Source organism: Tyto alba, unplaced genomic scaffold (genome assembly GCF_018691265.1).
Source record: "Tyto alba isolate M040663 unplaced genomic scaffold, T.alba_DEE_v4.0 Super-Scaffold_20, whole genome shotgun sequence".
NCBI lineage: Eukaryota > Metazoa > Chordata > Aves > Strigiformes > Tytonidae > Tyto > Tyto alba.
The window spans coordinates 3,385,228-3,410,289 of NW_024881283.1; the positions used below are offsets into that span (position 1 = coordinate 3,385,228).

General features: G+C 52.3%; 4 protein-coding genes across 14 annotated transcripts in view; 2 read left to right on the forward strand and 2 right to left on the reverse strand.

Annotated features, from left to right (window-relative positions):
• EYA3 (EYA transcriptional coactivator and phosphatase 3) overlaps nucleotides 1–6,750 on the forward strand; it is a 71,315-nt gene extending 64,565 nt beyond the window's left edge. For all 6 annotated transcript variants that reach the window (XM_042793594.1, XM_009964695.3, XM_042793595.1 and 3 more), the window contains 5 exons: nucleotides 57–217; nucleotides 1,782–1,896; nucleotides 2,329–2,450; nucleotides 2,724–2,824; nucleotides 3,648–6,750. In XM_042793594.1, the coding sequence (XP_042649528.1) occupies nucleotides 57–217; nucleotides 1,782–1,896; nucleotides 2,329–2,450; nucleotides 2,724–2,824; nucleotides 3,648–3,728 (580 nt within the window). In that variant the 3' untranslated portion in view covers nucleotides 3,729–6,750. The remainder of the gene's footprint in view (nucleotides 1–56; nucleotides 218–1,781; nucleotides 1,897–2,328; nucleotides 2,451–2,723; nucleotides 2,825–3,647) is intronic.
• A 1,799-nt stretch (nucleotides 6,751–8,549) lies between these two features.
• Nucleotides 8,550–11,525, reverse strand: XKR8 (XK related 8). The gene is made up of 3 exons (XM_032999696.2): nucleotides 11,230–11,525; nucleotides 10,306–10,502; nucleotides 8,550–9,565 (listed from the first exon to the last, which is right to left on the reverse strand). The coding sequence occupies exons 1-3, from the start codon at nucleotides 11,523–11,525 to the stop codon at nucleotides 8,826–8,828; spliced, it is 1,233 nt and encodes a 410-aa protein (XP_032855587.2). The 3' UTR covers nucleotides 8,550–8,825.
• Nucleotides 11,526–12,119: 594 nt separating this feature from the next.
• Nucleotides 12,120–19,970, reverse strand: SMPDL3B (sphingomyelin phosphodiesterase acid like 3B). Of its 5 annotated transcripts, XR_006165430.1 has the most exons (10): nucleotides 19,676–19,970; nucleotides 19,348–19,561; nucleotides 17,638–17,735; nucleotides 16,926–17,069; nucleotides 16,182–16,354; nucleotides 15,848–16,028; nucleotides 15,105–15,238; nucleotides 13,224–13,968; nucleotides 13,040–13,089; nucleotides 12,120–12,259 (listed from the first exon to the last, which is right to left on the reverse strand). XR_006165430.1 is itself a non-coding variant. In XM_042793681.1 (8 exons), exons 1-8 carry the CDS (start codon nucleotides 19,725–19,727, stop codon nucleotides 13,576–13,578), a joined length of 1,389 nt encoding a protein of 462 aa, XP_042649615.1. In that variant the 5' UTR covers nucleotides 19,728–19,970; the 3' UTR covers nucleotides 12,120–13,575. The 5 variants fall into 5 exon arrangements, 3 of the variants coding, with proteins under 3 accessions (XP_042649615.1, XP_032855586.1, XP_032855585.1); XR_006165429.1 differs by having other exon boundaries at nucleotides 12,120–13,089; XM_042793681.1 differs by having other exon boundaries at nucleotides 12,120–13,968.
• Nucleotides 19,971–20,074: 104 nt separating this feature from the next.
• On the forward strand, nucleotides 20,075–24,777 carry RPA2 (replication protein A2). Of its 2 annotated transcripts, XM_042793682.1 has the most exons (9): nucleotides 20,078–20,183; nucleotides 20,352–20,455; nucleotides 20,531–20,632; nucleotides 20,733–20,846; nucleotides 21,836–21,910; nucleotides 22,570–22,683; nucleotides 22,997–23,107; nucleotides 23,284–23,378; nucleotides 24,147–24,777. In XM_042793682.1, the coding sequence occupies exons 1-9, from the start codon at nucleotides 20,168–20,170 to the stop codon at nucleotides 24,229–24,231; spliced, it is 816 nt and encodes a 271-aa protein (XP_042649616.1). In that variant the 5' UTR covers nucleotides 20,078–20,167; the 3' UTR covers nucleotides 24,232–24,777. The 2 variants fall into 2 exon arrangements, with proteins under 2 accessions (XP_042649617.1, XP_042649616.1); XM_042793683.1 differs by lacking the exon at nucleotides 22,570–22,683 and having other exon boundaries at nucleotides 20,075–20,183.
• The last annotated feature ends 285 nt before the right edge of the window (nucleotides 24,778–25,062 follow it).

The following is a 25,062-nucleotide window of genomic DNA, read 5'->3' on the forward strand; positions in this document are numbered from 1 at the left end:
AGCTAAAGTGATTTTGCTGCTGTGGCACACATAACAGATCTGCTCTTCTGAAATAGCAACTACAGTTTCTCCACGGATGGCTTCAGTGGCTCAGGAAGTAACACAAATCACAGCTCCTCAGTTGGTGTCCAGGGTGGAGTGGACTGGATGAGAAAACTGGCCTTCCGCTACCGCAGGGTACGAGAGATCTACGACAAATACAAAACTAATGTTGAAGGTGAGTGTTCACCTGCACCAATATCTGAGCACTAAACAGAGTTTGTGGCCAGTCTTCATCCTTCCTCAAAGCTTTTGCTTTCCTGAATTCTTGGGCATGGGAAGTAATCATTCTCCTAGTGCTAAATGGGACCAAATCTCCACAGAATGTAAGAGGGTACGCCTTCCAAAACTGAACAGCATGCCAGTGCAGTCTGTAGATAGGCATGGTCGGTCAATCCTGTATCTAAGAGAAAATTTTGATGCAAACAGTGTCCCTTTGCTAATTTTGTGTGAGAGACTGCCTGTCACTCTGCTTAGAAAGAGCCTAAATGATTTACATATCAATCTGCTTAGGAGGTCTTTTCATTAGTGTCTTCACAAAATCTGTCTGTTGTCATGCCATTGTCAAGGCATGCAGCGTTAACCCTTTTGGCTGGTGTGCTCATAGTCTGACTTGACATCTCTACCATCTGTTCACAAAGCCACTTAAAATCTTCTAGTTTTGCTTCCCTTCCAATGCCAAAATAGTAATAATGATGCAAACCTCAGATATCAAATGTAGCTAAATTTTCCATTTAGTCTGAGTCTTGGCATTGACATCCCTGGGAAAGGGGTGCTGCTGGAGCAGCTCACCCAGCAGGGTGACTTGGCCTGGTGAGTTGTGGGTTTGGGTACCCTTTGCCGACACAAAAAAAAAATAGAAAGTTTTCTTGGACATATTTTCTGAAAAAAAGGTGTTCAAAACCTTTTAAGTTTCAGCCTTAAAAATCTATCAATGCAAGTCTGGATTTCAGTATGCTGCAATTACCTTGTTTCTGGTGGGGATCGGATCATTATACCATATTTTGCATGTGAGAAACCCAGATGCAAAGCTTTTTGGGACCTGTCTAAAGCCACATGGTAAAGCAGTTGTCGGTGCAGCCCACAGTGGGTCCCTCTGTGGCCTCATTGTCAGAGTACTGGTGTACTTTGGGGCTGGAATGAGGTGGGGGTTCATATATCATGGCTGGAAATTGGGTGGAGAGAGGTTCAGACTCAAGGTGCTCCTTTCTTGTACTTGCATTCAAACTTGCTCCCGTCAGTATCAGCTCCATTACTGACTGCTTTTAATTAAGAACTGGATGCTTTGAGAAAATTATAAGGGATAAAAAAAAAGAAAAAAGGGACTATAAAAGATACCTAAAAAGGGTTAAAGTGGAAAGGGTCCTTGGGAAATAGGAAGTCAGAGAGGGTGAATGCAGGAGTTCCTTCCTCTGCTCTCTGTGGCCTTGAACAACACTTACTGCTGCGAGTGCTTTGTACAAAAGAAATTCTTTTTGTTGCATGTATCCTGAGAAATGGTTTGAAATAATCAGAGAAAAGTATCTTCCCAGTTGCCCACAGTCAGTCACAGATGGGTGTCTGGGATCATCTCTGTCACTGGAAGCTGGTTTCTCCCGCTGCCTCGAGACAGTCCCAGCTTTCAGATGCCTTTAGTACCATGTTACTTATTTCAGAACAGGCAGCTGTTAAATTCAATGACGGTTCTCTCTGGGTTAGACTTTCCAACTCAGCTGGGAAAACTTGTGTTGCTTGCCTTCCAGGCCTTCTCAGCCCGCAGAAGAGGGAAGCTCTGCAGCGACTAAGAACTGATATAGAAGTGCTAACAGATTCTTGGCTTGAAACGGCATTAAAGTCCCTGCTGCTCATACAGTCCAGGTATCAAAACTGGAAATGTGTATATTGCTTTCTCAGCCCTTTTTCTCATTTAGATTTGCATGCAGTACTGTGTTGCAGCAGTGTCCATATGTAATGCTAGAGCTGTTTGTCACAGGTACTGGGAAGCAAAGTGAATGAGTGCAGGAACTCCACTTCTGAGCACCCGTTGGGATTTTTCTGCTGCAACATCTGTTGTTGAGAAGGTCCCTATAATAGGACTGTGCTGACAAAATTGCATTCCTGCCAGAGAATTTCTGTTTGAAACAAAAAGCAAACAAACAAAAACCACAAATCAAAATCTTGGCCTGAAAACCCTCTTGAAAGCAGGACAACAAAGCACATGGCACTTTGGAAAGCTGAGCAAGCTGTCCAGAGTAGCCCTCAGCACAACTGGCTGTAAATGTGCTTTTACAAGTGTTTTTCTTCTTTTAGAAAAAACTGTGTGAACATCCTGATCACAACCACCCAGCTGGTGCCAGCTCTTGCCAAAGTTCTCCTGTATGGATTGGGTGAAGTGTTTCCCATCGAAAATATTTATAGTGCTACAAAAATAGGTAAGGCGTTATGCTGAGTACCTGGCACTGAGGCATCTCCTGTAGATTAGCTGGGATTTTGGAAATACAGTTTCTGCAGCTGAGCAGCCTCTGTGGCCACTGAGGTCCAGCTGGCCATGTAATAGTGGTGGCTGCTGACCTCGTGAGCTGAACTGGGTATTACCCCTTTCCAGTAAAACAAGAATGTGTTTCTGTATTGGGAAGAAGGGACCTGTTCAGGCTTCTGTTATTCTCTGCCTAAGGCTCACTGTAGTGGGACTGTCTTTTTGGCAGGTAAAGAGAGCTGTTTTGAGAGGATCGTGTCACGATTTGGAAAGAAAGTCACCTATGTGGTAATCGGAGATGGGCGTGATGAAGAGGTTGCAGCAAAGCAGGTGGGTTTCTGACTGCAGAAGTGGGATGCGAGTCGATGCAAAGGGAAGTTACTGCAGCAGTCTTTATCTGCAGGGACTCTTTCCAGGGCTGAACTCTTCAGGTGGGGCAGCTAGCAGGAAACTTTGCTGCAGGAGATCTTTCACTACATTAAGATGGGGAGTTTTCTGGCTCTTGGGGGTTTAAAGTTTCTGTTTTACTATTTAGGATTGCGTATAACATTGTCCCTTGTGAAACAGTATCTTGATGTAGCATGTCTTGATCATAGCATGCAGCTCTCAGTTAGATTAATGCAATTTTTCAGAAGCACAGAGTCAGTCAGGACTCGGTTGCCAGCAGTCAGATCAATACACAGCGTCTGCCATTAGTCTGAATTACAAACAAGGAGCAAGCGGGTTGATTTGGACAGGCCTGAATAGGTTGTTCAGTCATGCTGGTTACAGGCAGTGAAGTGCACAGATTATTGTCAGGACATCGTCTCTGCAGGCTTCACACTGGCTGCCGTGTGCCGGAGTTGTCATCTGCACAGGTTCCCTGGGAGCCCTGGAGAGGCTTTCCTGGGCTCGCAGCCGAGTGCTGCGGTTTCTGTCATGAGCAGGCAAAGCAGCTGATGGTTGGTGCTGGTGCCCATCATAAACGGATGTGCAAATAAGAGAGGCTTCAGGTACCGACGTGCATACGCCTGAGGTCCTTCCTGAACATGGTGTGCTCAGACAGTGCTGTCAGAACCACCGTATTGCACAACCCTACAGGTGTACCTTGAGTGCTTCCACCTAGCTGTAAAATTGCCCCGATAAACCTGACTTTGTCATCTCTCTGTTACAGCACAACATGCCTTTCTGGAGGATCACAAACCATGCAGACCTTGTGTCCCTTCACCAAGCCCTCGAGTTAGACTTCCTGTAAGAAGTTGGAGCAAAGGCATGACTGCAGCTCCTGCAAGCCCTCTCCATCACTCGGGAAGCAAAAATCTCATACATCTGGGGACTCTCTTTTCAGCTTGATGAAGAAAACATACCTAGTGCAAACTGTACAGTAGAACATGCCATCGGGTCATTTCCTCAGGAGCACAGGCCCTGCCAAGTACAAAGGTGTCCTGCAAAGAGGCACTAGACTCGGCAAAGCTAGAGCTTGTCTGAAGAAGAGACTTACAGAAGCCAGCTGAATTCCTCTAGCAGGTAGTCTCCAGAGGGAGGGCGTGATACAACAGCAGAAGTATTTCTAAGAGCCTTCTCCTTTCTATTCATCTTAGTTGTAGAACCCAAATAAACACAAAACCTTATTTTTATAGAAAAATACTGATGGCAGAGCTGAACCTCCCTTGTTTCACAAAGCCGAAAAGAGCTATGTTTTTTTCCATGGGAAATATTAATGAAAATGTCAAGAATACCTCTACTGCTGTGAAATGTGTCCTCTCTCCTTCCCTGGGTATTCAAAGCAGTTAATTTATTACAATGTCCTTATGTTATTTCCTCAACATGGGATTACTGGAAATAGGAAGATAATATTTCTGGGATATGTGGTTCCTTGTAGAGGAAAGTGTTGGTGTTCTGAGTTGATCCAGGTGGTTTCTAGTCAATGTGTGTACAAGCCCTGATAAAAAGCAGGAGATCATTGGATTATTCCAGCTATCCATGACCCAGACCGTAGATCCCACAGATTTTCCCTGTAAAGGAATACAGAACTGCCTGTGAACATTGGATACGGCACAACACTGTTGCAGACTGCTCAGATGTGAACAGAGTCCTCATCTGGACTAAGAATAGTTTGAGAGAACTAAATCCTCATGAATGTTACAAAGAAGGGTGTGGTTATTAACCTTCACCTCTGCTTTCCTGACTCCATTTGTGAGAGTAAGATCCTTTTAGTAGAATCAGATTCAATTTTCTTGTATTTTTATTTACATTAGCCTAACTACATAGTTAGAAGCAAAACCCTTGTTAAGAGGGACTTAATTTTCTAAGACACTGTGACTTGGCAGCCTGGAGCACGCTGGCCTTCACAGTGATGGTTATGCTGATTTTTCTGCTGCCATCTCAAAAAAAAAGGCTGGAGTCAGTGACCTGCAGTACCACTGGTCAGAAATAGCCAGCTGTGGACTGGGGGCTGGCACAGGGCGCTGGTTTCACGCCAGGTCAGGCTGTGTTCAGTGGTACCTGGCTACTCCCTGTACCCGGCTGGCACCAGATCAGCAGGTGCCTGGGTTTTCTGCATAGCAGAGAGATGTCTGCTGCGCCCCACCGCATGCCTCTGCTGTTCCTGCTGTGCCAAACACCGCAGCTGCACCCAAATCCCTCCAGATCTCCGGTTTCCCACCCAGGGTCACATGTCTGGGACCCACTGGGGAGTGGTCTGAGAACGTGTCACTTCAGGGAGGACACTGACCCACTCAGGCTGTGCCCACAGAAGCAGGCGATGTGATTGCTGCATTATTTTCATGGCATTTGTTACTGAGGAATAATTTCCATCAGTGCTGGGGTTGTTGCAGGGCCAGCTTGGGACACGCTCCTCTGTGCCCTGGGAGTGTCTCTTCCTGGGCCAGCTCCAGTCACCACCACGGAGAAGGTGCCTAGAGCAAGGGGTTTGGATCCCCAGCGGTAGGGGACTGGACACAGAGGTCTCTTTTTCACATATTCCTGGCTCCAGTTTTGCTTTTTAAAAAAAAAAAAAAATAAAATTGCAGATTCTCCAAGGTGGTCACAGGAGTTGGGAGTGGTCTTGCTTTCCTTCCAGCTCCTTGCTAGGTGTTGGCCTTGTGCTCTGATCTCAGGTGGATGCTCTGGGTCTGCCTATTTCCCCAGGAAGTCTCTGCTTCTGGAACATGCCAACTTGTGAAGAAGCTGCTGCCTGCAAGCAACATGACCTCTCGTCTCATTAGAAAAATCTGAGGAGCCCATTTCTGCTGTGGGTGTTACTGAACAGCTCAGTGGAGGGGATGTCTCTGGGTTGCACTGGCAGCTGGCTGCCCTGCTCGCAGCTGCTGGCCCAGCAGAGCCCTGGAGCAAGCTGGGGATGTGCCGTGCAGTGCTCAGCAGCGGGGTTGGAAGAGAAGCAGGAGCCCACAGTGGATGTTCTCCATTCTGCCACGTGCACAAGATGGACAGCTCAGGTGTGTTACCGGCTGTTCCCACACAGCTGGGGCAGCCCGTGTTGGTGTGTGCTGGTGTTTCACAGCAGCACGGGCCCTGTGCAGAGCAGGGAGAGATGCTGCAGGGCTACAGCTCCACTACTGCTGGGTTCATAGAGTCCAGTTCATCTGGGGTCCCTGTGGAGTGACAATACCACGTTAGCGGGAGCAGATCTGGTAGGAAGTAAGCCATGCTGAGAAGCAGCCCCATTGCTCCCAGGGTTGGCAGCGTTACAAGATCAGGACTTACTTGCAGTCACAAAAGGGTCTGTGCGGGATCCTGACCATCTCTGCAGGTCCCCAGCCCATCCAACGGTCTCCTGTGAGCGGGCTTGGGAGATGTCCCAGCCTGTGAAACAGCCTATTCGGAGCACGTCTTGTACTCCGGCTGGCTGAACTTTGGGATTAGAACCTGTGCCTTAACCTCCCACCATCCGGCATGGCTGAGCGGCCCCTTTGCATCACTAACATCCAAAAACAGCTTGCAGGAGAGCTGTGCTGGCCCGTGCTGGGAGGTGGGATGTGTTTTGCCCAGGCACTCACAGCGAGTGCTGGACCCAAGGAACCAAGCAGCCCAGCAGCTGGCTGGCTTTGCTTTGTGTTTGTTTACTTTAAAATGTTTTAAGGAAATTTTAATATGTTGGCAAAATTTTAGCTGAGTGTGGAACTCTTGCAGCCAGTGACATTTCATACTGATATTTATACAATGTTTCCTTGAATGTATGTAAAGTACTTTTATAATAGGAGGTTGATGGTACATTTCTGTGTTTATGTTTAATAAAGGTTGACCTGGCTATTTTATTTTTCCTTCTGCTGGCTGAACTTAAGATTTCCTGTTTCTTGGATGGCCGGACGAGCATCTCTCTCCAAGCATTGGTTTTCTTCTGGCTCTGTGCTCTCCCATTACCCCTGACCTGGCTATAGTTGAACTGGTGACAGGCCTGAATGCCCGCTGGCCTGGGGCACTGGGGCTGAGCCCCCCCGCCGGCTGCTGCCGGCCTCCCCTCCAGCTTCACTGAAACCACGGAGGCATTAACCACCTAACCCACTCTTATCTGCTGCCTCCATGAGCCCTGGGGGAGTTATCTCTGCTGGCACTCGCCAAAATCAGCAGGACACCCCCCCTGACCCCCCCCCCGGAGCCTTCAGCAGCGCTTGCTGCACTGCTGACCCCTGGCAGCGGGAGGGCGTGAGCCCCAGAGCCCGTTCATGGTCTGTGTCATGGGAACGGCCCTATCAGCTGGAAAAAAAATAGTCTTTATTTTCTGTAGTCGCTGCTTCGGCCTGTTCTCTGACACCCCTGCAGTCAGCTCCCGATGGTGTTCAGGGTGAGGAGCTGCCAGAGCCGTCTGCCAGCGGTGCAGGTCCCAGCTCCGCGGCTCTGCTGCGGTGCTACACGGTGCTTGGCTAGTCCTGCGCAAACCCTCCCTTCCCTTCTGCACCCGACCAACAATCCACCCTCCTCCCAGCTTTTGCCACGCTGCCACTGTCCTTGGCCACGGGTTTATCTTGTTATAGGAACAGCTGGGAAAGGAGCATTTCAGCTGCTCTTCCAGCTGCCTCCCCCCTGCCCTGGTACAGGGGGGGTCCCCTCCTGGGACAGGGGCCTGCCAAGAGGATGGGTGACAGAGGGGAGGGGGGCAAGGGCCAACACTGGGCAGCCAGGATGGGCCGTGGCTGCTGGCTGGGCAACAGCAAAAATAAGCAAATTCTGTGGCCTGCTTGGGTTGTGGCACCGAGGCAGGGGCAGCCCGGCCTGGGAAGCAGCGAGTGTCTGTGCCGAGGAGCCAGCGTGGCCCCACACTGACCACACCAACAGCCTGTGGCTGAGAAACTGGTTGTGGCCAACTCCAGCCTGGTCACATCAGTGGGAGCTCCACCCGGGTGTGGTGGGAGAAACACCAACAAAGGGACCATGTCATGGCCAGGCGCACTGAGCCCCACTGCAGCCACACACGGGGGCACGGCTGCTGGCCCCCCCAGGAGAACAGGGTCCCACGGCTGCAGCCTGTCAGCCCCCGCCTCACAAAGAGCATTTGGGGCCCGAAGGAGAAAAGCGACAGACTAGGGCAGTAGCAAAGGGGTGACCTGCCCAGTCTGGGCCCCAGAACCCAGCTTCAAGCATGAAGCTTCAGCTCTGCTCCTCTCCCAGTGCCCAGCAGGAAGGGACCCAGCAAACCTGGCAAAGGGCAGAGTCAATGTTTCTGTCCATGGAGAATCCACGTTGGAATGTGCTTCCCCATTTCTGAAGGGGTGAAGCACCATCACAAGGCGAGGGCACAGCTCCCACATGCCCTGACCCCGCACTGTCCCACAACACCCTCCCCAGGGTGCAGACCTCCCCACGCGCTGCCAGCCCCGCACCACTGCCCTCCCACTGCATGGGAGTTTCTGCCTCCTTCCCACCCTGGTTCCCACCCTGAACACAGCGCTTACAGATGATCTTTGACCTTAACAGCAAAACAGAAGGAGGAAAATCCTGGCTGGAAACAGAAAGATCCTTGGCTGGTGCTGAGGAGAGAACAAGCTGTCCCCCACCACCACCCACCTTGCCAAGCAGCAATGGTGGCTGCAGGCACAGGAGAGGCACAAGGAGAAGAAACTGTTGTGCTTTTTTTTTTTCTTTGAAAAAGCTAATAATAAATAATGAGAGAAGCTGACATAGCAGTACAGCCACAATGGGCTGGACCCCCCCACCCCCCGAACACAACGGCCCTCCCTGAGGGCAAAGCCATGGGAGCCATGCTGTGTGCCAGGGGACTTGCTGGGCACTTGCACATCCCCTGGTTTCTGCTGGGCCCCTCCAGCTGCCCCAAACAACAGCTGGGGCGGGGGGCAGAAGCAGGAACAGGACTAAGAGATCCACCTTCCCAGCCTCAGACAGACGACTCAACAGCAGCAGCCCTGTTCTGGAAGCGCTGCCCCAGCGGCTGCGGGACATGGAAGTGGGTCTGGGCCAGCCACCGCATCCGCCTGTTCGTGAGGGCTGGCACCGAGAGCAAGTGAAACTCCAGTCCCTCGCTCCTACCATTGGCATCCACCTCGTCATAGCCACCTTCCTGCTGTACCCACACGTTGGGGTGCAGCCACTTGTAGTAGGTGACCCGCAGTGACAGCCCCAGCAGGTAGCAGGGCAGGGCAGCGGAGAGCACTAGGACGAGGTACGACTGCTCGTCAGAGGGGGATCGGCACCAGAGCCAGGACAGGGCCAGCAGCGTGCTGTCCACCAGGATGAAGCTGTGATAAATGATGCTGCGGTACAGCGTCCTCCCCGCTGCCACGTTGAACCAGCTGAAGTAGAGGATCACGGCCACCACGGCCCGGTAGAGCTGCTCAGGGCCGGGTGACTCCATGAAGTCTGTGCCCTGCAGGCTGACCCAGAGGAACATCGCCAGCCACACGAGCGGGAAGTGGACAGCGATGCCGTAGGGCCAGAGCAGGGCGAAGAGGGCGACCGTGAGGATGCGGGGGCAGATGAGGAAGAGGTTCCACAGGAAGTAGACAATGGAGGAGCCCAGGCTCAGCTTGTACTTGTCTTGTAAGAAGGAACGCAGGGACTGGTGGTAGTCCAGTAGAGACCAGGTCACACACAGGAACGCAGTGCAGATCCCCAGTCCTGCAAACACGGTGGTGGAGATGCTGAGGGCAGACTGAGATGGGGACCCTGGCCCAGCCCAGCATCGCTAAAACAAACTTCCCACCAGTTCGCAAAGCGGCTGCTGTGGCAGGTCAGAGCCTCAGCATCTGCGTCTCTCCCCCAGCCTTCCACGCTCCCCAGGGAGAAGGCTGGTGCCTGGCCTCGTCCAAAAGATGGGGAAGAAGAGACAGGACCGAGTGGCTCTGCAGAGCCAGTCTCCCAGCTGGGGAAGCCCCCAGCCCACACCAGCAGGAGATGAGTGCTGGCTCCACCCAACCAGTTGGGCTTCCCCCTTCACTGCAGTGACACTTTCTCCCCACCCCAGGATTGGCACCAAAAAGCACCTCCTCAGTGGCCTGTGCTCCACCCTTTGTCCATATCCACAGCAGCACCTCCCCGCTCCCCAGGAGGCTCCCGATTTCTCTCCTGACACTCAGCCTCCCGGGGCACATAGGAGAATGTCCACAGAGGTCCCCCAGATTCAACCCTCCCAGCCCAAGCCCAGCCTAATGCATCGGGGCACATGAGTGTAAGACAGGACTACACCCTTGCGTGTGTCATGTCAAGGGAAAGGAGTGACATGGAAGAATGACACCTCAGGCAAGGACGGGAGACTGAGTGTCCTGCTGGGTACTGCAGCCCCTGGACAGCCCCTCTCGTTTGTCCTGTCCAAGCCCACTCTGGCCTCAAGCCTGTACCCTGCCTCCCCTGGTCCTCACCCTGGGAAGGCTCTGCCTTGTTTGTCTGCAGGATAACGTAGAGGATCAGGGTGAGCTGTGGGGTGTTCTCCAGGAAGGTCTTGAAGAGGCGCAGCATGCTGATGTCATGGGAGAGGAAGGCCATGCGGCTCTGCTCTTCCTCCTCCTCTGCCTTTGCCCAGCACACCTTCCAGCCCACCTTCAGAGCATAGAGGCACCTGTGTGGGGACCCAGCCAGGGGTGAGGGGCTGCTGGGTGGCAATGCAGCACGGCCCGGCAGGACAACTTAAAATGCTACAATTTATGCTCAAACCACTCCCTCCCCCTTCCCAAACCAAGCCCTGCAGCATCCACAATGATGGACGTGAAGCATGAAACTGAGAAGAGCCCTAGGCGAAAGCAGACAGATTATTTCCTTCCCCCGGGAGCAGAGCCCGGCCGCTTCCCCAAAGAGCCAGGGGAGCCGAGGCCAAGACAAGGTTGTGGGGTGTTCGCTCCTGCAGGCTCCAGCACCCAGCCCCGCTCAGTTTGGCAGGAGGCCTCCAGCAGCAGCGACAGCAGCGGGAGATGCAGCAAAGCTGGTTCTGTGGGGCGCGGGTGGGAAACTTTGGCCGGAAGGACGGGGGTAGCTCCCACTGACGCGTTTCCAACTCGGGGGCGGGCCAAAGCGCTCTGCCTGGGGAGCCCCTTGGGAACCCCGGGGTGCAGGAGACAGGGAGCCCCCCCTCGCCCTCATCCCCGGGCGCCGGGATGTCCAAGGGGCTCCCCGGGCAGAGCTGTAGCCGCAGGGGGTCTGCCCGCCCCGCCCCTCCGCAGGAGCACGGTGAGCGGGCAAAGCCGGGGCAGAGCGGAGGGGCCGGCGGGGGGGGGGGGGGGGGGGGGGGGGGGTGGTGATGGCGGGGAGGGGGGCGGTAACGGGGGAAGGCGGAGAGGCGACAGAGTTACCTGAAGAGGACGCCGAGCTGGAGGAGGTGGAGGGCGGCGAGCAGCCCCGCGGGCAGGCCGGGGCGCAGCGCGGGCGGGTCGGAGCGCAGCCAGAGCCAGCTGCAGGCCTGGGCGGCGGCCGAGGCGGCGGCCAGCAGCGCCAGCGCCAGCGCGGCCCGGCCGGGCTGCCCCCCCCGCGCGTACCCCGCCGCCAGCCCCGCGGCCGCGCACACGTCCAGCGCCGCCGCCGCCGCCCCCGCCGCCGCCAGCACCAGCTGCAGCGGCCCGAACCGCGCCGGGGGGGCCCGCCGCGCCATCGGCCCCGGCACCGCCCGCCCCGCCCCCGGCCCCGCCCCCGGCCCCTCCCGCCCCGGCCCCTCCCGCCCCCGCCCCCTCCCGCCCCGCCCCCGCCCCCTCCCGCCCCGCCCCGCCCCCGGCCCCCCCGCCCCCGGCACCTCCCGCCCCGCCCCCGCCCCGCCCCGCCCCCGGCCCCGCCCGCCCCGGCCCCGCCCCGCCCCCGGCACCTCCCGCCCCGCCCCCGCCCCCTCCCGCCCCCGCCCCCCCGCCCCGCCCCCGGCCCCCCCCGCCCCGCCCCGCCCCCGGCCCCCCCCGCCCCGCCCCCGGCCCCCCCCCGCCCCGCCCCCGGCCCCTCCCGCCCCCGGCCCCTCCCGCCTCAGGCCGCGCATTCGCCCGCCCGCCCGCGACACCACCGGGCCGGGCGCCGGCGCTCCCCGGCACGCATTTCCCCGTAGCCTTTTTCAATCGTTCACCCCGCCGGCACGTCGCGGGGGCAGAGCCGTGGGTGCGTGTCCCCCCACCCACCCCGAGACCTGCAGCACCGCGCCCGTAACGCGCACCCACACCCCCCACACCCCCCCCCCCCCCCACGGAACACACCACGGGGAGCAACGGGAAGCGGAGAGGCTGCTTTGGGAAGTCAGCTTTGTGTCCCCAGTGCAAACCGGAGGATTTCAGGACACGGCAAAACCTGGAACTGCCAGCCGGCCCCCACCAGCCCCCCCAGCTCAGCGCCGGTACTGATACCTGCAAACTAAGATTATTAGAAAATACAAATCTGTGGAATAGAATTACTAAAATCAAGTTCAGATGTTTTAACCACTGAACAATTGTGCTGCAGAACAAATACTGATCTTCTGAGGAATAGTTGGAATAACTGTAGGATAAGGCACTCATAAATAATCTTACTGGAGACAGTTTGGGCTTGTAGTGGCAGATACCAAGAAACATGAAACTGCAAATTAGCAACAAAACCAGACCAGCCTGGAAGGACAAGGTGTACGTGACTACAGGACTGAGTTTGTGCAGCAGTAAGGGTCAGCCGGTGAACACAGTGAAGAAGACTACGAGCCTTCATCTGAAGACCCCCGACGACCACCTGAAGACTCCAACTGACATGTGCAAGAGACATTAACATATGCTCAATGAGTTCCTGGAAATGTTATGAATATGATAAAAATGCAATGAATATGTATGATTAAGGTAGTATAAATGCTCATTGATTTCATTCTCTCACACACACACACATTAAGAGGAGCTCTCCTCTGTCCGGCACTGTAATAAAGAATGCCTGCTTTCTAAAACTCCAAAATTGAGTCTTAGTGAATTAATTACCACTTTCCAGTAACAGTACAAGGGAGCTGGAGGGGACAGGGGCGGGGGGGCTGCTCGCAATGCCCGGCTGAAGGAAGAAACTAAGGGGATAGGAGTTATGAGAGCACAGAAGAAAGAGCTGTTCATGCTCAGCAATGGGGAAAAAAAAAAAATTAAAATTTCAGAAATAATAGTAAAGCTTCTTACCCTGGAGCCTCACCTTGGGCACTGACAGGTGTAAGTCACAGCCCAAACCTGCCAAAGAAGGAACTGATCCCATCCAGCTTTGTTCATAGGCCAAAGGCAAGGCCACTGCTGTACAAGGCCACCAAAACAAGATCTTCTGGATCACCAGTTGTCTGGTCTTTCCAGAAGAGAAGTACACGCCAACATGAGGAACCCACCTGGCAGCAGACTCCTCCATAGCACAGGGCAGCTCACAGCTCCCGTGCACAGAGCATCACCGCCCACAGAAAGGCCTGGTCTTCATCTGATTTGCAGACTACCTTACAAGTCGCAGGAGAAGGGGGAAAGACTCCCTGATGCAAGCCAGCATGACAAAAAAACACTCCAGAGCAATCACTGCCCTTTCCTGATACATCAAGCTTTTCTAGAAGATTTCAAATCAACATCACAGAACTTTTACTAAAAGCCTCTGATTTTGTCTTGGTTTCCAAGTTCTCAATGCCAAAAGCATTCACAATTTCTGACTCGTGCATTATGAACTTGTGTTCTCTTTTCTCTTGCTCTCGGTCATTACAGTGCTTGCTGGGGACTGAGAAGTCCTAAGAACAAGCATAAAAATATAAGCCAAACACCAACGATGGCAGAGGCAGAGCTGCTGGTTTTAACACACTCATCGTATTTTGTGAAATCAACTTCCCTGATGGCACAAATGTGATCGACACGGCAGGCCTCATCGCACGGGGTGAGATCGTATCTGACAGAGTTAAACTCGTAGTACTGCTGCAGATAGTGCGGATCCTTTGATATCTTCTCCAGCACCGTCTGCATGGAGCTCACAGAGCCATCGGGGACTTGGAAGGCTTCTGTCAGCCTATACTCTTCCTCCCATGCTGGGACCTCTTCCTCCCACGCTGACGCCACCATGTTGGCATGAGTTAGGTTCAAGTAGTAAGTCACCGTATCCTGCAGGGAGAGAAAAAAACAGAACAAGGACAAATCAGGACAGGATAGGCCCTCGAGTTAAACGTTTGGCTGGGCTGCCGTCAGCCCCCTCGCCCAGACACCGGTGAGCAGCACCACAGGCACGCGTGCTCGCCACAGGCAGTGCACCTCCCTGCCCAGCGAGGGCTGAGCTGCCTCCCGGCAGGTGCCTTCGACGGAGATGTGAACCTGGGGACAGACACCTCAGGTGAGAGCCTCCAGCACTCACCGCCAGAGCATCCTGTTTCGTAAGGGGTAAGGGGATGGCTTTTCTCTGCTTCCAAACAACAGGAAATCAGAGCCTGGGCCCTTTCAAAATCTCACTGTTATTTGCTATCGACACTGCCCACTGGCAGAAGCAAGTGTTGGGAGTAGTGTTACTTACTGAGTGAACTTATGTTCTGCACTGTGAGCAAACTGAAGAATAAAGTTTTCCACAACTCCTGTTCTCGGTTTCCTGCCCTTTTTCTCTCTGCTTCACTAGCTCCCTAGCCTTCCACAGTTTATTTTAGCATTCATTTCTCATGCTATAAACATGCAAACAGCATCTACAGAGCTGCTTTACCCATTGCAAAGAAGGGCACCCCACTCTCTACCTCTCTGCAAATAAGAGACAGAGGAAACAGAAGCTGCCCTTACAATTCACCTAAAGAGGAAACAGAAGCTGCCCTTACAATTCACCTAAATTCAGATCCATTACAAATTCATCAATTTAGCAAGCAGGGGGACTCAGTTTTCTAGATGGCTAAATGTTTTTGAAGGGAGTCTGACAACTCTGTTAGTCCTTAAAGAGCAGTTCTGCAATCCATGTTACCTGGGTAGTAAAGCAAGTGTCAAAGGAAACTAGCTGAAGACACGAAGAATATGACAAAACCTGCCCTGCACTGCCCTGGGGAGCTCATCCCAGCAGAAGGCCTGGGCCAGCTGACTGCGGTCGCCTTGCCTTTACTCACTGACACTCTTACTAAACCTTCATGCTAACATGAGGCTGACATATCTTGGTTGAAGTCCTCTCCTACATAGCCGCTTGGGTCCTGTAGTCCTGCCTGTTAAACCTGTATGGAGGAACAAAAATACTCTTCCAGAACTGCAGTGTGCAGCACATGGGAATCCCCTACCAACACTTGGAGGGTGTCTGGATCATAGTCGATCACCCGAATCCCAGGGTTGTTGGCTCCATTGTTCACTCCAGGTAATGTTGTTTTCCAGGGAGTCACTCCAGGGGCCAGGAACATGACATTGATTGGAGAACCTTAACAGAAAGACAAAACAACCCATGAATGGGCGAACTTGGCTTGTATCACACCCTGTCCACGTTGCAGTGAGCACCCTGGCAACCAATCACACTGCAAATGGCAGCTTTGTCACCAGCCCCAGTTACAACAGCGCATGCATGAAGATCAGCACATTGAATGGCATCAGGGATTGAACACAGGACTGCTGCAGCTGAGAACAGGCTTCCCACTGCTGTTGAAGACTCTTGCAGTGAGGGTGTGCAAGAGAACCACGCTCAAGCAAAGGAAACCGAGAACACTACCCATAACCACAGCGCAAAGATTCGTAACTGCTCCCCTATGTCTCAGCTGATGTCCAAAACCGATCAACAGGCAGCAGGCAAGAAGGTGCAAGGCATTGAGCAGAAATGACAAAATTTGAGGGTAAACATGAAGGAGGGCTGGAGCTACAGGCTGGAAGTGGAGATCAGAACCGCTGTTGTCTCTTGCTGACCAAAGCATTTCACAAGCCTCTTCTGGCTTCTCAGCAGCATTTAGCTAACAGTCACTGAAAACTCTAATTGACAGTTATTTTCTGGAAGTTGGCAGAGGTATCATGCAAATGCTTGGGTGGCCAGAACCAGTACCTGCATCACTGTAAAACATCCGAAAGCTGTCCGTGTGATGGTGCCCAAAAAACTGGGCAGAAATCACTCTGTGGTGCTTCTGCACAATTTTCAAGTATCGTTCGTTAAAGCCACTCCGGAACCAGGGCTTGCCTCGTTTCTTCTCAAAGAAGCCAGGAGGGACGTGCCCCACGATGAAGACCTACAAAAGCGAGAGTTGCACTGAACGAAAAGCCCACGCTTCCCACAGAGCACTGTCTTGCTGCAAGTGCACAGAGGGCAGGGCAGGAGTGAAAAGAGCTTCCAGGCTGGGAGAAGCCCTCTACGAAGTTTGTGGATTCATTTCTTTTAATACCATTTCATCTGCTCTAGAGGCGCTGGTCAGTGTTTCTTCCAGCCACTGGAACTGCCCTCCAGGATCTTCTTCACCAGCTGTCTCATCATTCTGGTCATAGTACAGATTGGTATTGAGGACAACCATCCGCCCCCTTGTCCTTGGGCTGGGCAGCTTCTCACTGTAGAAAGCTCCTGACAAATGCAACCGACAGGGAAAGAGCTGGAGGTGTGGACATGTTGGTTGTTGTGACTCCTTTGTGTGTTGTCCCTCTCGGCTCCCCTTGGCAATAACTGCAGCAGAGTCACTGTCTGGACAAGGTGCCAGCAGTGTTCTGACCACTCCAGGATGGGGATTTGGAGCGACTCTTCCCCTTGTGTACCTCTTGTCATGCTCATGTCTCTGAAGGTGAAGGGAGACCCTGCACGGGGACAGTGTGCAGCACCAGGAGCTGGGCAGCTCTAGAGTTACAGTCCTCCCTGCATCAGCAGCCACCTTAAAAAAATTTTTTTTCTTCCACTCAGTGAAGCACACTGCTCTGCATCCTCTGTAAGGACACCTTCCAGTCAACTGAGGGAAGCAGAAGAGACTAAAGCATAAAGAAATTTATTTTTTTTCGGAAGCGGGAGAACTCAGTGCTAGAAATGAGCATTAATTTGGTTCCGCCCTCTGCAAATACTGTTTCTCTGATCACAGAAGCAGGGAAAACCGTTCATGGTATTCTCCTAACCGGGAGGATCTTCTCTTCCCAGAGTGCCACCATACCTGCTCTGAAAAGAGGAATGGAAGCGTCATTCAGCCACGGATGCCACAGTTCAGCTGTTCGGTTGTAGATCCTGTTCTCCTTCCCTGGAAACTGATTCTTGGGGTGGAAGTCATGATTGCCCATTGCCGCGTAGACTTTAGTATCTAGAGACAGAGAAAAGGAATCACAGAAGAATCCATGCTTGCTTCACAGTTCCTCAGCACCACAGCTCCCTGAAGCACTCAGACTTGGAAAGAACAGTATGGTCTGAGAGCTTGGCAAAAGCCCATCATCCACACCACAGCCATACGGTTGCACTGACTGGGGGTATAACACTACAAAGACCATCCCTCCTTGGGACAAGCTACCCCACAGCCATGGCCTTACAGATGAAGCAGTGAGCTTTCACTATCAATAACGCTCCTTCTTCCACTTGCTGACAGGGATTATGCGTGAGGAAATTTGCAGACTTTTCTGTCTTAATGACTAATTACAGAAATGTTTATTTTCCTTCCTTCTGAGCAACTTAACCTGAAACAATGAGTGTGCATCAGACGCCTCAATTCAGACACGCCTCATGCCATGCAGCAACTAGGAAGAAGACAAACAAGTCCCAATGACCACAACCCTTCCATGCCTCTCCCCTTCCCAATTCTGTCATTTCTGCACCATGATAAGCTCTTCCCATGAGGCTCTGTGCCCCTCTCCCCTTCTCATCCCCTCAAATCCTACCTGGAAATGTCTCTTTTATCAGAGAAGTCAGATTTTCTATTATGTGCAGAACCTTTTCTTCTCCAAGCTTCTCATTGGGGACGTGAGGAGTATCATCTCTAGAAAAAGAGTGGCACAGTCACTGTCTGTGACTAACAGGGCATATGGTTAAAGTGATAAGCAAGGCAGAGAAACGTGCTTACTTCCCTCTTTGTGCCTCCTAGAAAAGAAAGTTAAAGTTGAAGCTTTTGGCTGCAGGAACCAGTGCTATGTTGACTGGCCAAGGCACTGAGGGAGTTTCAAGAAATTACTCAAAGTGAAAACGGGCTCCACTTTATTCTACCTTGAAAAACCTATACACAAGTAGATAAAGTGGAGGCTCACTCTGCCTCAGTGCACTGAATAGACACTAAAACTGACTGGAACTTTTTCAGGGAACGGCACTTTGCAATTTCAGGTCAACATCTGATGGGCAATAGTGAAGCGCAGTTGTCTGCCCAGCTGTTTGAACAGCAGGATAACAACTCTCATTAATATGGAACAGAGGAATGCCTCCAATAAAGTATTACCTCCGAAAGTGTGGCAGACACCAATAATATGCTTATGGCATTTGTAGATGCTGCTGGGCTGTCAACAAGCACATCCAAGAGGAAGATCAGAATTCAAAATTATGTCAAAGAATGGGGGGAAATAGTTTGAAGGAAAAAGAAAAATCAGCACGAAGTCCTAAGGACCAATAACTACTTCTAAGTAGGAGCAATCATCCACAGAGACAGAAAATGAAAACGTGGGATCAGGCAACAGCACTGCAAACTAGGACTGCAGGTTACATCAGATTACAGGTTGACGTTGCACCACTAGATGAAAGGCAAACATCACAAGAGGACATACTAACAATAATAGGCAAAATAAAGCTTTTACTGTCTGTAAGTGCTCTTAAGGCCTCCTGCGGAAGAGGGTACCCACTTCTGGAGACCAAACTAGGAGAAAACATGCTCCATTTGGGGAGATTCTTCATGTTTTTAAAGGAAAAGAGCCCCTCTTTGAGAAAAGTCTCCCAGGTGCCTCTTTAGTGTTTGAAAAAACGCTGCAAGTTTGTTTGCAATGCTCTCCTCCCACTGCCTCCAACAGGCTGGACTTGGCGCACCAGCAGGAAGAGCACGTGCCATTTCAGGTACTCCGAGCTCGTGTGATGTCAGGCAGGGCTGGCAACAAGTACAAAGAAAAGGAAGGACGATGAATTGTAATCCTTTCCTTACCTTACTGCTTGTCACTGCTAGAGCTTGCTGGGAGCTTCTGGCTGGCATCACGACCTTGCTGTGGTTACGCTCCCCGCCCAAGCCTCCATTTTGCATTATAAGGCACACGCCTATCTCACCTCTCCGACACGCTCACCGTGCGAAGACCCCTGGACCCCCCAGAAGCTCCAAACACCCCCGCCCTCCGACCGCCCCTTCTGCCACCCGAACCCTGGCAGCCCTCAGAGCGGGCAGGGCCGTGCCACAGCCCGAGCGCAACGCAGAACCCCCGAACCCCCCGCTGCCAATTCCCGGAGCGCCCGGTGTTCCTCCTCTCGGTGGCAGACGCCGTCCCTCAGGCTCCGAGGCTGCGGCGCGAGGCCGGAGGCGGCGAGCTCCGTCAGCGAGCCGGCCCGGGGCCCGCTCGACCGCCGCTGCTGGGGGGCGGCCGGGCAGCGGATCCCGGCAGGGCGGGACCCCGGCCCCTCCTCACCCGGTCCAGAGGACGAAGTCCGGCCGCGGCAGGCGGTCCCTCATGGCGCGGGCGGCCGAGGCGAGCAGGCGCCAGGGCGCATCGCAGAGGTAGCTGCCCCAGGGGCCGGCGGCGGGCACGGGCCGGGAGCCGCCCGAGGGGCACGGCTGCCCGGCACTGGACGCCGCCTCGTAGTCGGGGTCCCAGTGCAGGTCGGTGACGTGCCAGAAGCGCCCTGCCGCCGCCGGGGATGCCGAGGCTCAGCGGGGCGAGGGGCGCGGAGCTGCCGCCAGGCCCCGCTCGGGGCCCCCCGCCCGGCCGGGCCGCGGGGCGCGCTGCCGCCTCTTACCTGCTAGGGCCGCGGACAGCGAGCAGAGCAGGAGCAGTGCGGCGGGCGGCATTATGGGCTGGGACTGGGCTGAACTGGGGCTGGTCTGGGTTGGGACTGCTCTGAACTGGGCTGGGACTGGGCTAGACCTGGGCTGGGCTGGGACTGGGCTGCGACTGTGCTGAACTAAACGGGGCTGGGCTGGGCTGGACCTGGGCTGGGCTGGGACTGGGCTGCGACTGTGCTGAACTAAACGGGGACTGGGCTGGGCTGTCGTGCCCGCCCCACTTCCCCTGCAACCTCCCTCACCTCCGCACGGCCGGGCAGCACCCGCACCCAAAATGGCGCCGTTAGCTTCCCACCGCCTCTCCCGATTGGAAGGAGCCGGCAGGCGGAAGGCTGGGATTGGCTGCCGGTCGGCTGAGCGGCCCCCCCGGATTGGGCAGGAGGCGGCGGCGGCGGCGGCGCGGTGCGCGCGCGGGCAGGCTTGCGTCCGGCGGTGGGGCCGCGGACATGTGGAGCGGGCACGGTACGGTGCGGGGGGGCACGGGACGGGGGTCCCGGTCATGGCGGGGGGGCGGGTCCCGGTCATGGCGGGGGGGCGGGTCCCGAGGCCGCCGCCGCGCCCCGCGATGGCGGCAGGGATGGAGGACGCGTAACCGCCAGCGCCTCACGGGCTCTCCCTCTCCCGCCTCAGGTACCTTCGACGGCGGGTTCGGCGCCTCGGGCCCTGCGGGCGGTTACGCGCAGTCTCCGGGCGGTTTCGGCTCACCCGCGGGCACGCAGGCGGAGAGGAAGCAGGTAGGCCGGGAACAGGGCCGGAGCGGCGGGGTGGACGGGGGCGGCCGGCGCTGACGGCCCCGCCGCCCCTTGCAGAGAGTCCGCTCCCAGAACATCGTGCCCTGCACCGTGTCGCAGCTGCTGGCGGCCGAGCAGGTGGACGAGACCTTCCGGATCCGCGACGTGGAGATCTCCCAGGTGGGGGCCGGGGGACAGCCGCGGGTGGGTGGGGGGCGGCTGCGGGACAGACGGACTCGGTGCCTGGGGCCTTCCCGGGTCAACTCCTCTTCCAACGCAGGTCACCATCATGGGGATAATTCGGCACGCCGAGAAAGCACCCACAAACATTCTCTACAAAGTGGATGATATGACGGCAGCGCCGATGGACGTCAGACAGTGGGTTGATACTGATGTAAGCATCAGATTTGTTATGAACACGCTTTTTTAAAAGCTTTTGGGAGTGGCGAAGAGAGAAAAGCTGTAGGATCATAGAATATCTCCAGTCAAAGGGACCCATAAGGATCATCAAGTCCAATTCCCTGCTCCTCATAGGACTTTTTTATCAAAACAATGTGGCTTTTAGGGGAAGAGTTCTAGAGTTAACATGTCTCTGGAATCCAAGGGAGATGCTGGTGCTCTACGTGACTCTGTTCCTATTTTGTAATTCGTACATGATTCTACATTGAATCGCTTTGGATAATTTTTTAGAGTTTAGCTGGTGAAGCTCAACTACTACTTCACAGCTGAACTGAGGGTACTCAGTACTTCTGTATAGAAATACAAGGAGAGAGAGCAAACAGAGATTTTTGTATGTGGCTCAGTGACTGAGGTGAAGGCACATACCAGTGAACATGGTCCTGTTTTCTGATGCGTGACTCCTGAAGTGCTGATAACTTCCACTGGACTCTTGTGATGGTATATCAGGCCTCTAAAGCTAGCCCGTGTTATTGTAACATATATTTGAAGGCAAGCAGCTGAGTTCAGTTGAACGACATTGGGTGAGTAATTAGGCAGACATTCAGTTGGCTTAACTGCAAGTTTATCATAACTTCAGAAAAGGTTTTGGCCTGTTTCCATTCCCCTAGCTGAGTTATGCAGTTGAACACCTGCTTTTTTACTATTTAAGGGTTCTTTACTCTTGTTGCTCAGTGAAAATTTCTCAGAGCAGACAACTGGCTTTGACTGCTGTCAAGTGTACAGTGTGTTCAATCAGGCAAATACTTACTTTCTCTATTTTTCAATTACTGTGATGTTCACCTAACTGCTCTTACTAGACATAGCAATGCATGCTGTTTGTGTTTGCTTGAGATAAGCCTCCTTTCCTAAGTCATTGATTGTGATAATTGAGAAATGGAAATGTGAATCAGCAAAACCCTCCTTTCTCCCTTTCCTCTCTGTTAGGAGGCAGGTAGTGAGAATGTTGTGGTACCTCCAGGAACTTATGTGAAAGTAGCTGGTCACCTTCGGTCTTTCCAGGTAAGATCATGTCACCCATGTCTGACTCCACGAGGCTGGAGCACTGGCATGAAAGATTGGTGATCTGGCAGAGTGTTGGTGGGCTCTCTTTAGAATATCCACATAATTGTGGTCTTTGCTCATCCTTTCCCGTGGGCGAATCCTTGAATGTTGTTGCCAGGGCTGTATTTAGTAACACTTTAATTGTTCCTAACTGCAAAGGACAGAGCACCCGTTTAGAATGCCACTCTTCATCAGTACGTTGTTTTCAGTGGGACAGCATACTGGCCACCAGGTTCTTGGTTGGTTGTACTGTAGAGCTTAGACAAGGTATTGGTTAATGGGGATGCTTCTTGTAGCATATTATGTGATGTGGTTGCCTCATAACTAAATACTATAACTGAATATATGAATAAATACTCAAATACTGATGTATGCATTAAAACCAAGTGCAATTAATTGCCAGCTGGTTAGAAAGATAAATTGCGCTGTCTGCATTGTCTTGCAAAATCACATATGAAAATGTAAGTCAGAAAATTTTGAACTAGTTACATGCCGACAATCTGCCTACCCACCACCCCCCCTGTTCCTGGAGAGAATGGCTGGATTGGCTGTTAAGCATGTTCCTGTTGCTGTGATACTATTTTTTTTTCTTTGCTTTTATTTTTTTTCTCTGAAAGAATAAGAAAAGCTTGGTGGCATTTAAGATCATGCCTCTGGAAAATATGAATGAGTTCACAACACACATACTAGAGATTGTCAATGCGCATATGATCCTCAGAAAAAATCTTATGGTATGTACTTGGTAAGATCCTCATTCCATCTGGGTTACTGGTTATCTCCCAAAGAGAGGGACCTCTTGGTTTGTTGGGGAAATTGTATACCAGTTGTGGGGCTGGAAAGCTTGAAGCTGTTGGAAGGCTACAGTGAAGGTGTGACAGGAGTCCTGGCTTCCTTGGAGAGAGATTGTGTTTCAGTCCATTTCCAGTGGTTTCTTTTGGGAATATGTTTTTTAATTACTGTCTCTCTGAAATAACACCAAGTTTTTAATGCTGTGGGCTTGCAGCAGCCTATGTAGCCACAGCAGTTTTACTCTTGTAATTTCAGTCAACATCAAGAGTGCCGCAGTCATTTACCACCGGTGGGATAGGTGACATGGGGGGCTATGGAGGAGGTGGCAGCCTGCCAGTGAACGGACTCACAGCACATCAGAGCCAGGTCGGTGCAAACAGCTTCTCCAGGAGCACAGCAGTCGCAGCAGAGGCTGCAGTGTGATGTAAGACAAAGAAATGCAAGCTCAGTTATTTGAAGACAGATAGCTCTCCCTCAACCTTGATGTCCATCCATGATAGAGAAGCTTAGCTGTGTGCTAATAGTGGTTCCTGCTTTTCCAGGTGCTGAACTTGATTAAAAACTGCCCTGTCCCAGAAGGTATGAGTCTTCAAGAGTTGAAACTTCAGCTCCACAATATGAGCATGTCAACAATCAAGTAAGTGTATAAAAATGAAGGATGTTATGGAAATCCAGGCAGTCCTTCCTGGAGTCTGATAAAAGGAGGCAGAGAGGAAAATAGCAGGCAAGCCTGGATCCTTCCTTATGAAACAGTGCTAGTAATTTCAGATGTTCCCAGTAAGATGCAGTAGTGAGCCAGAGCTTTTGCAGTCTTCAGCAGCTTAGAATGAGCCATTGTCAGTTGAAGGGGTGATAAAATGCTTTGCTCCCCATTTTCAAAACAAGCTGTTTAACAGTTCAGTAGCAAAGTAATAGGTACCTGGGAGTACTGCAGTGCTTCAGCAGCATTTTATCCTGCTCAAGGATTACCTTGCTTGCTGCACACTGATCAAAACTTGGGAATAGACTCTTTCTGTTCTCTTCTTTGATGTCTCTTACAGCTTCTCCTCCCTGAGACTTAGAAAACCGGTAATAAACATCCATTATCTTTTTGTGTTCTGTCCCCTTTGAAGCAGAGTGGTAGGTACTGTTTTTACCTGGGAAGTACTGAGAGTGGTGGCCTTCCCCGCTGTGGCAGGCAAGGTCTAATTGCTGCTGGGGGAGTACATTGCCATGGAGAAACTTTCTGTGCCTACTGATTGGTGGAGCAGCACTTAAACTGCTCACAGAACAGAGCCACCAAGAGCTTCCCTTGGCAGGTGCCAGAAGGGAACAGCAGGGAATGGGGTCAGAAAATGGGAAATCCCTGAGAGAAAGGTGTTGATAAGAACTAGGTAGCAATTGCTTTTTATTTTTTTCTTCAAAGGCAAGCTGTTGAATTCCTTAGCAGTGAGGGACATATCTACTCCACTGTGGATGATGATCACTATAAGTCAACGGATGCTGAGTGAAGTTACTTCCAGCTGGATTTAGTTCTAAGCAAATGCTCGTCCGTGTTTCAAGTTATCCTGCCGAGCTTTGTGACATGGAAGGTGATCTTTGCTCTTTCTAGCCTCTGAAAGTCCCAGTTACTCTGAGCACTTCTGTCTTGGAATTCAAGGATGAGCAGAACATATAGGATTCTGTTAACTGGACTTAATTATGTGCTCTGACCATGTGACTGAAAGCATAAACAGATGTGGGAAAACAAAATTCCTCCAAGCTTCAGTTTGGTTTTGTCACCTTAGAGGATACCTGTGTTAGAAGAACCTCTTTCTAATCTTGTCCTGGGAGGATTGTCTTTTGTTTCCAGAGCTGTTTCTCCTAACTCAGCTTTCACTCCATTTCTTTTACAAAGTGGGTAGCCATGAGTATATTCCACTAATGTACAGTAATCATGAATAGATTTTTAATTGGTTTAGTTTCAGCATTTAAATCTATATTTGTACTATGAGCTGACCTTGTTACTAGAGCTTTTGAATGTTTTCCAATAAAACTTTAACTTCGGTAGTCTTGCATGTGTGTGTGGCTCCAGAGGCTTTTCTTCCCTAAAGAAAAAAAAACCATCTGCGTTGACAAACCCAAGCAACATGGTAGAAACACAGCTCATCTTTTCAGAGTTTCTTTAACTATATTTATTTTTTCCTTACCTTTTAAGGCAATTTACTTGGAAAGCTAAAACTGAAGTGAAGGTCTGGACAGTAAGAAATGAAATAGTTGTACTACTGAAGAAAGCTACATGTATCAATGTTCCAAATACAGCTAGGATAATTTCTGCCACCAAAAGTAGTTTAGCTGAAGCT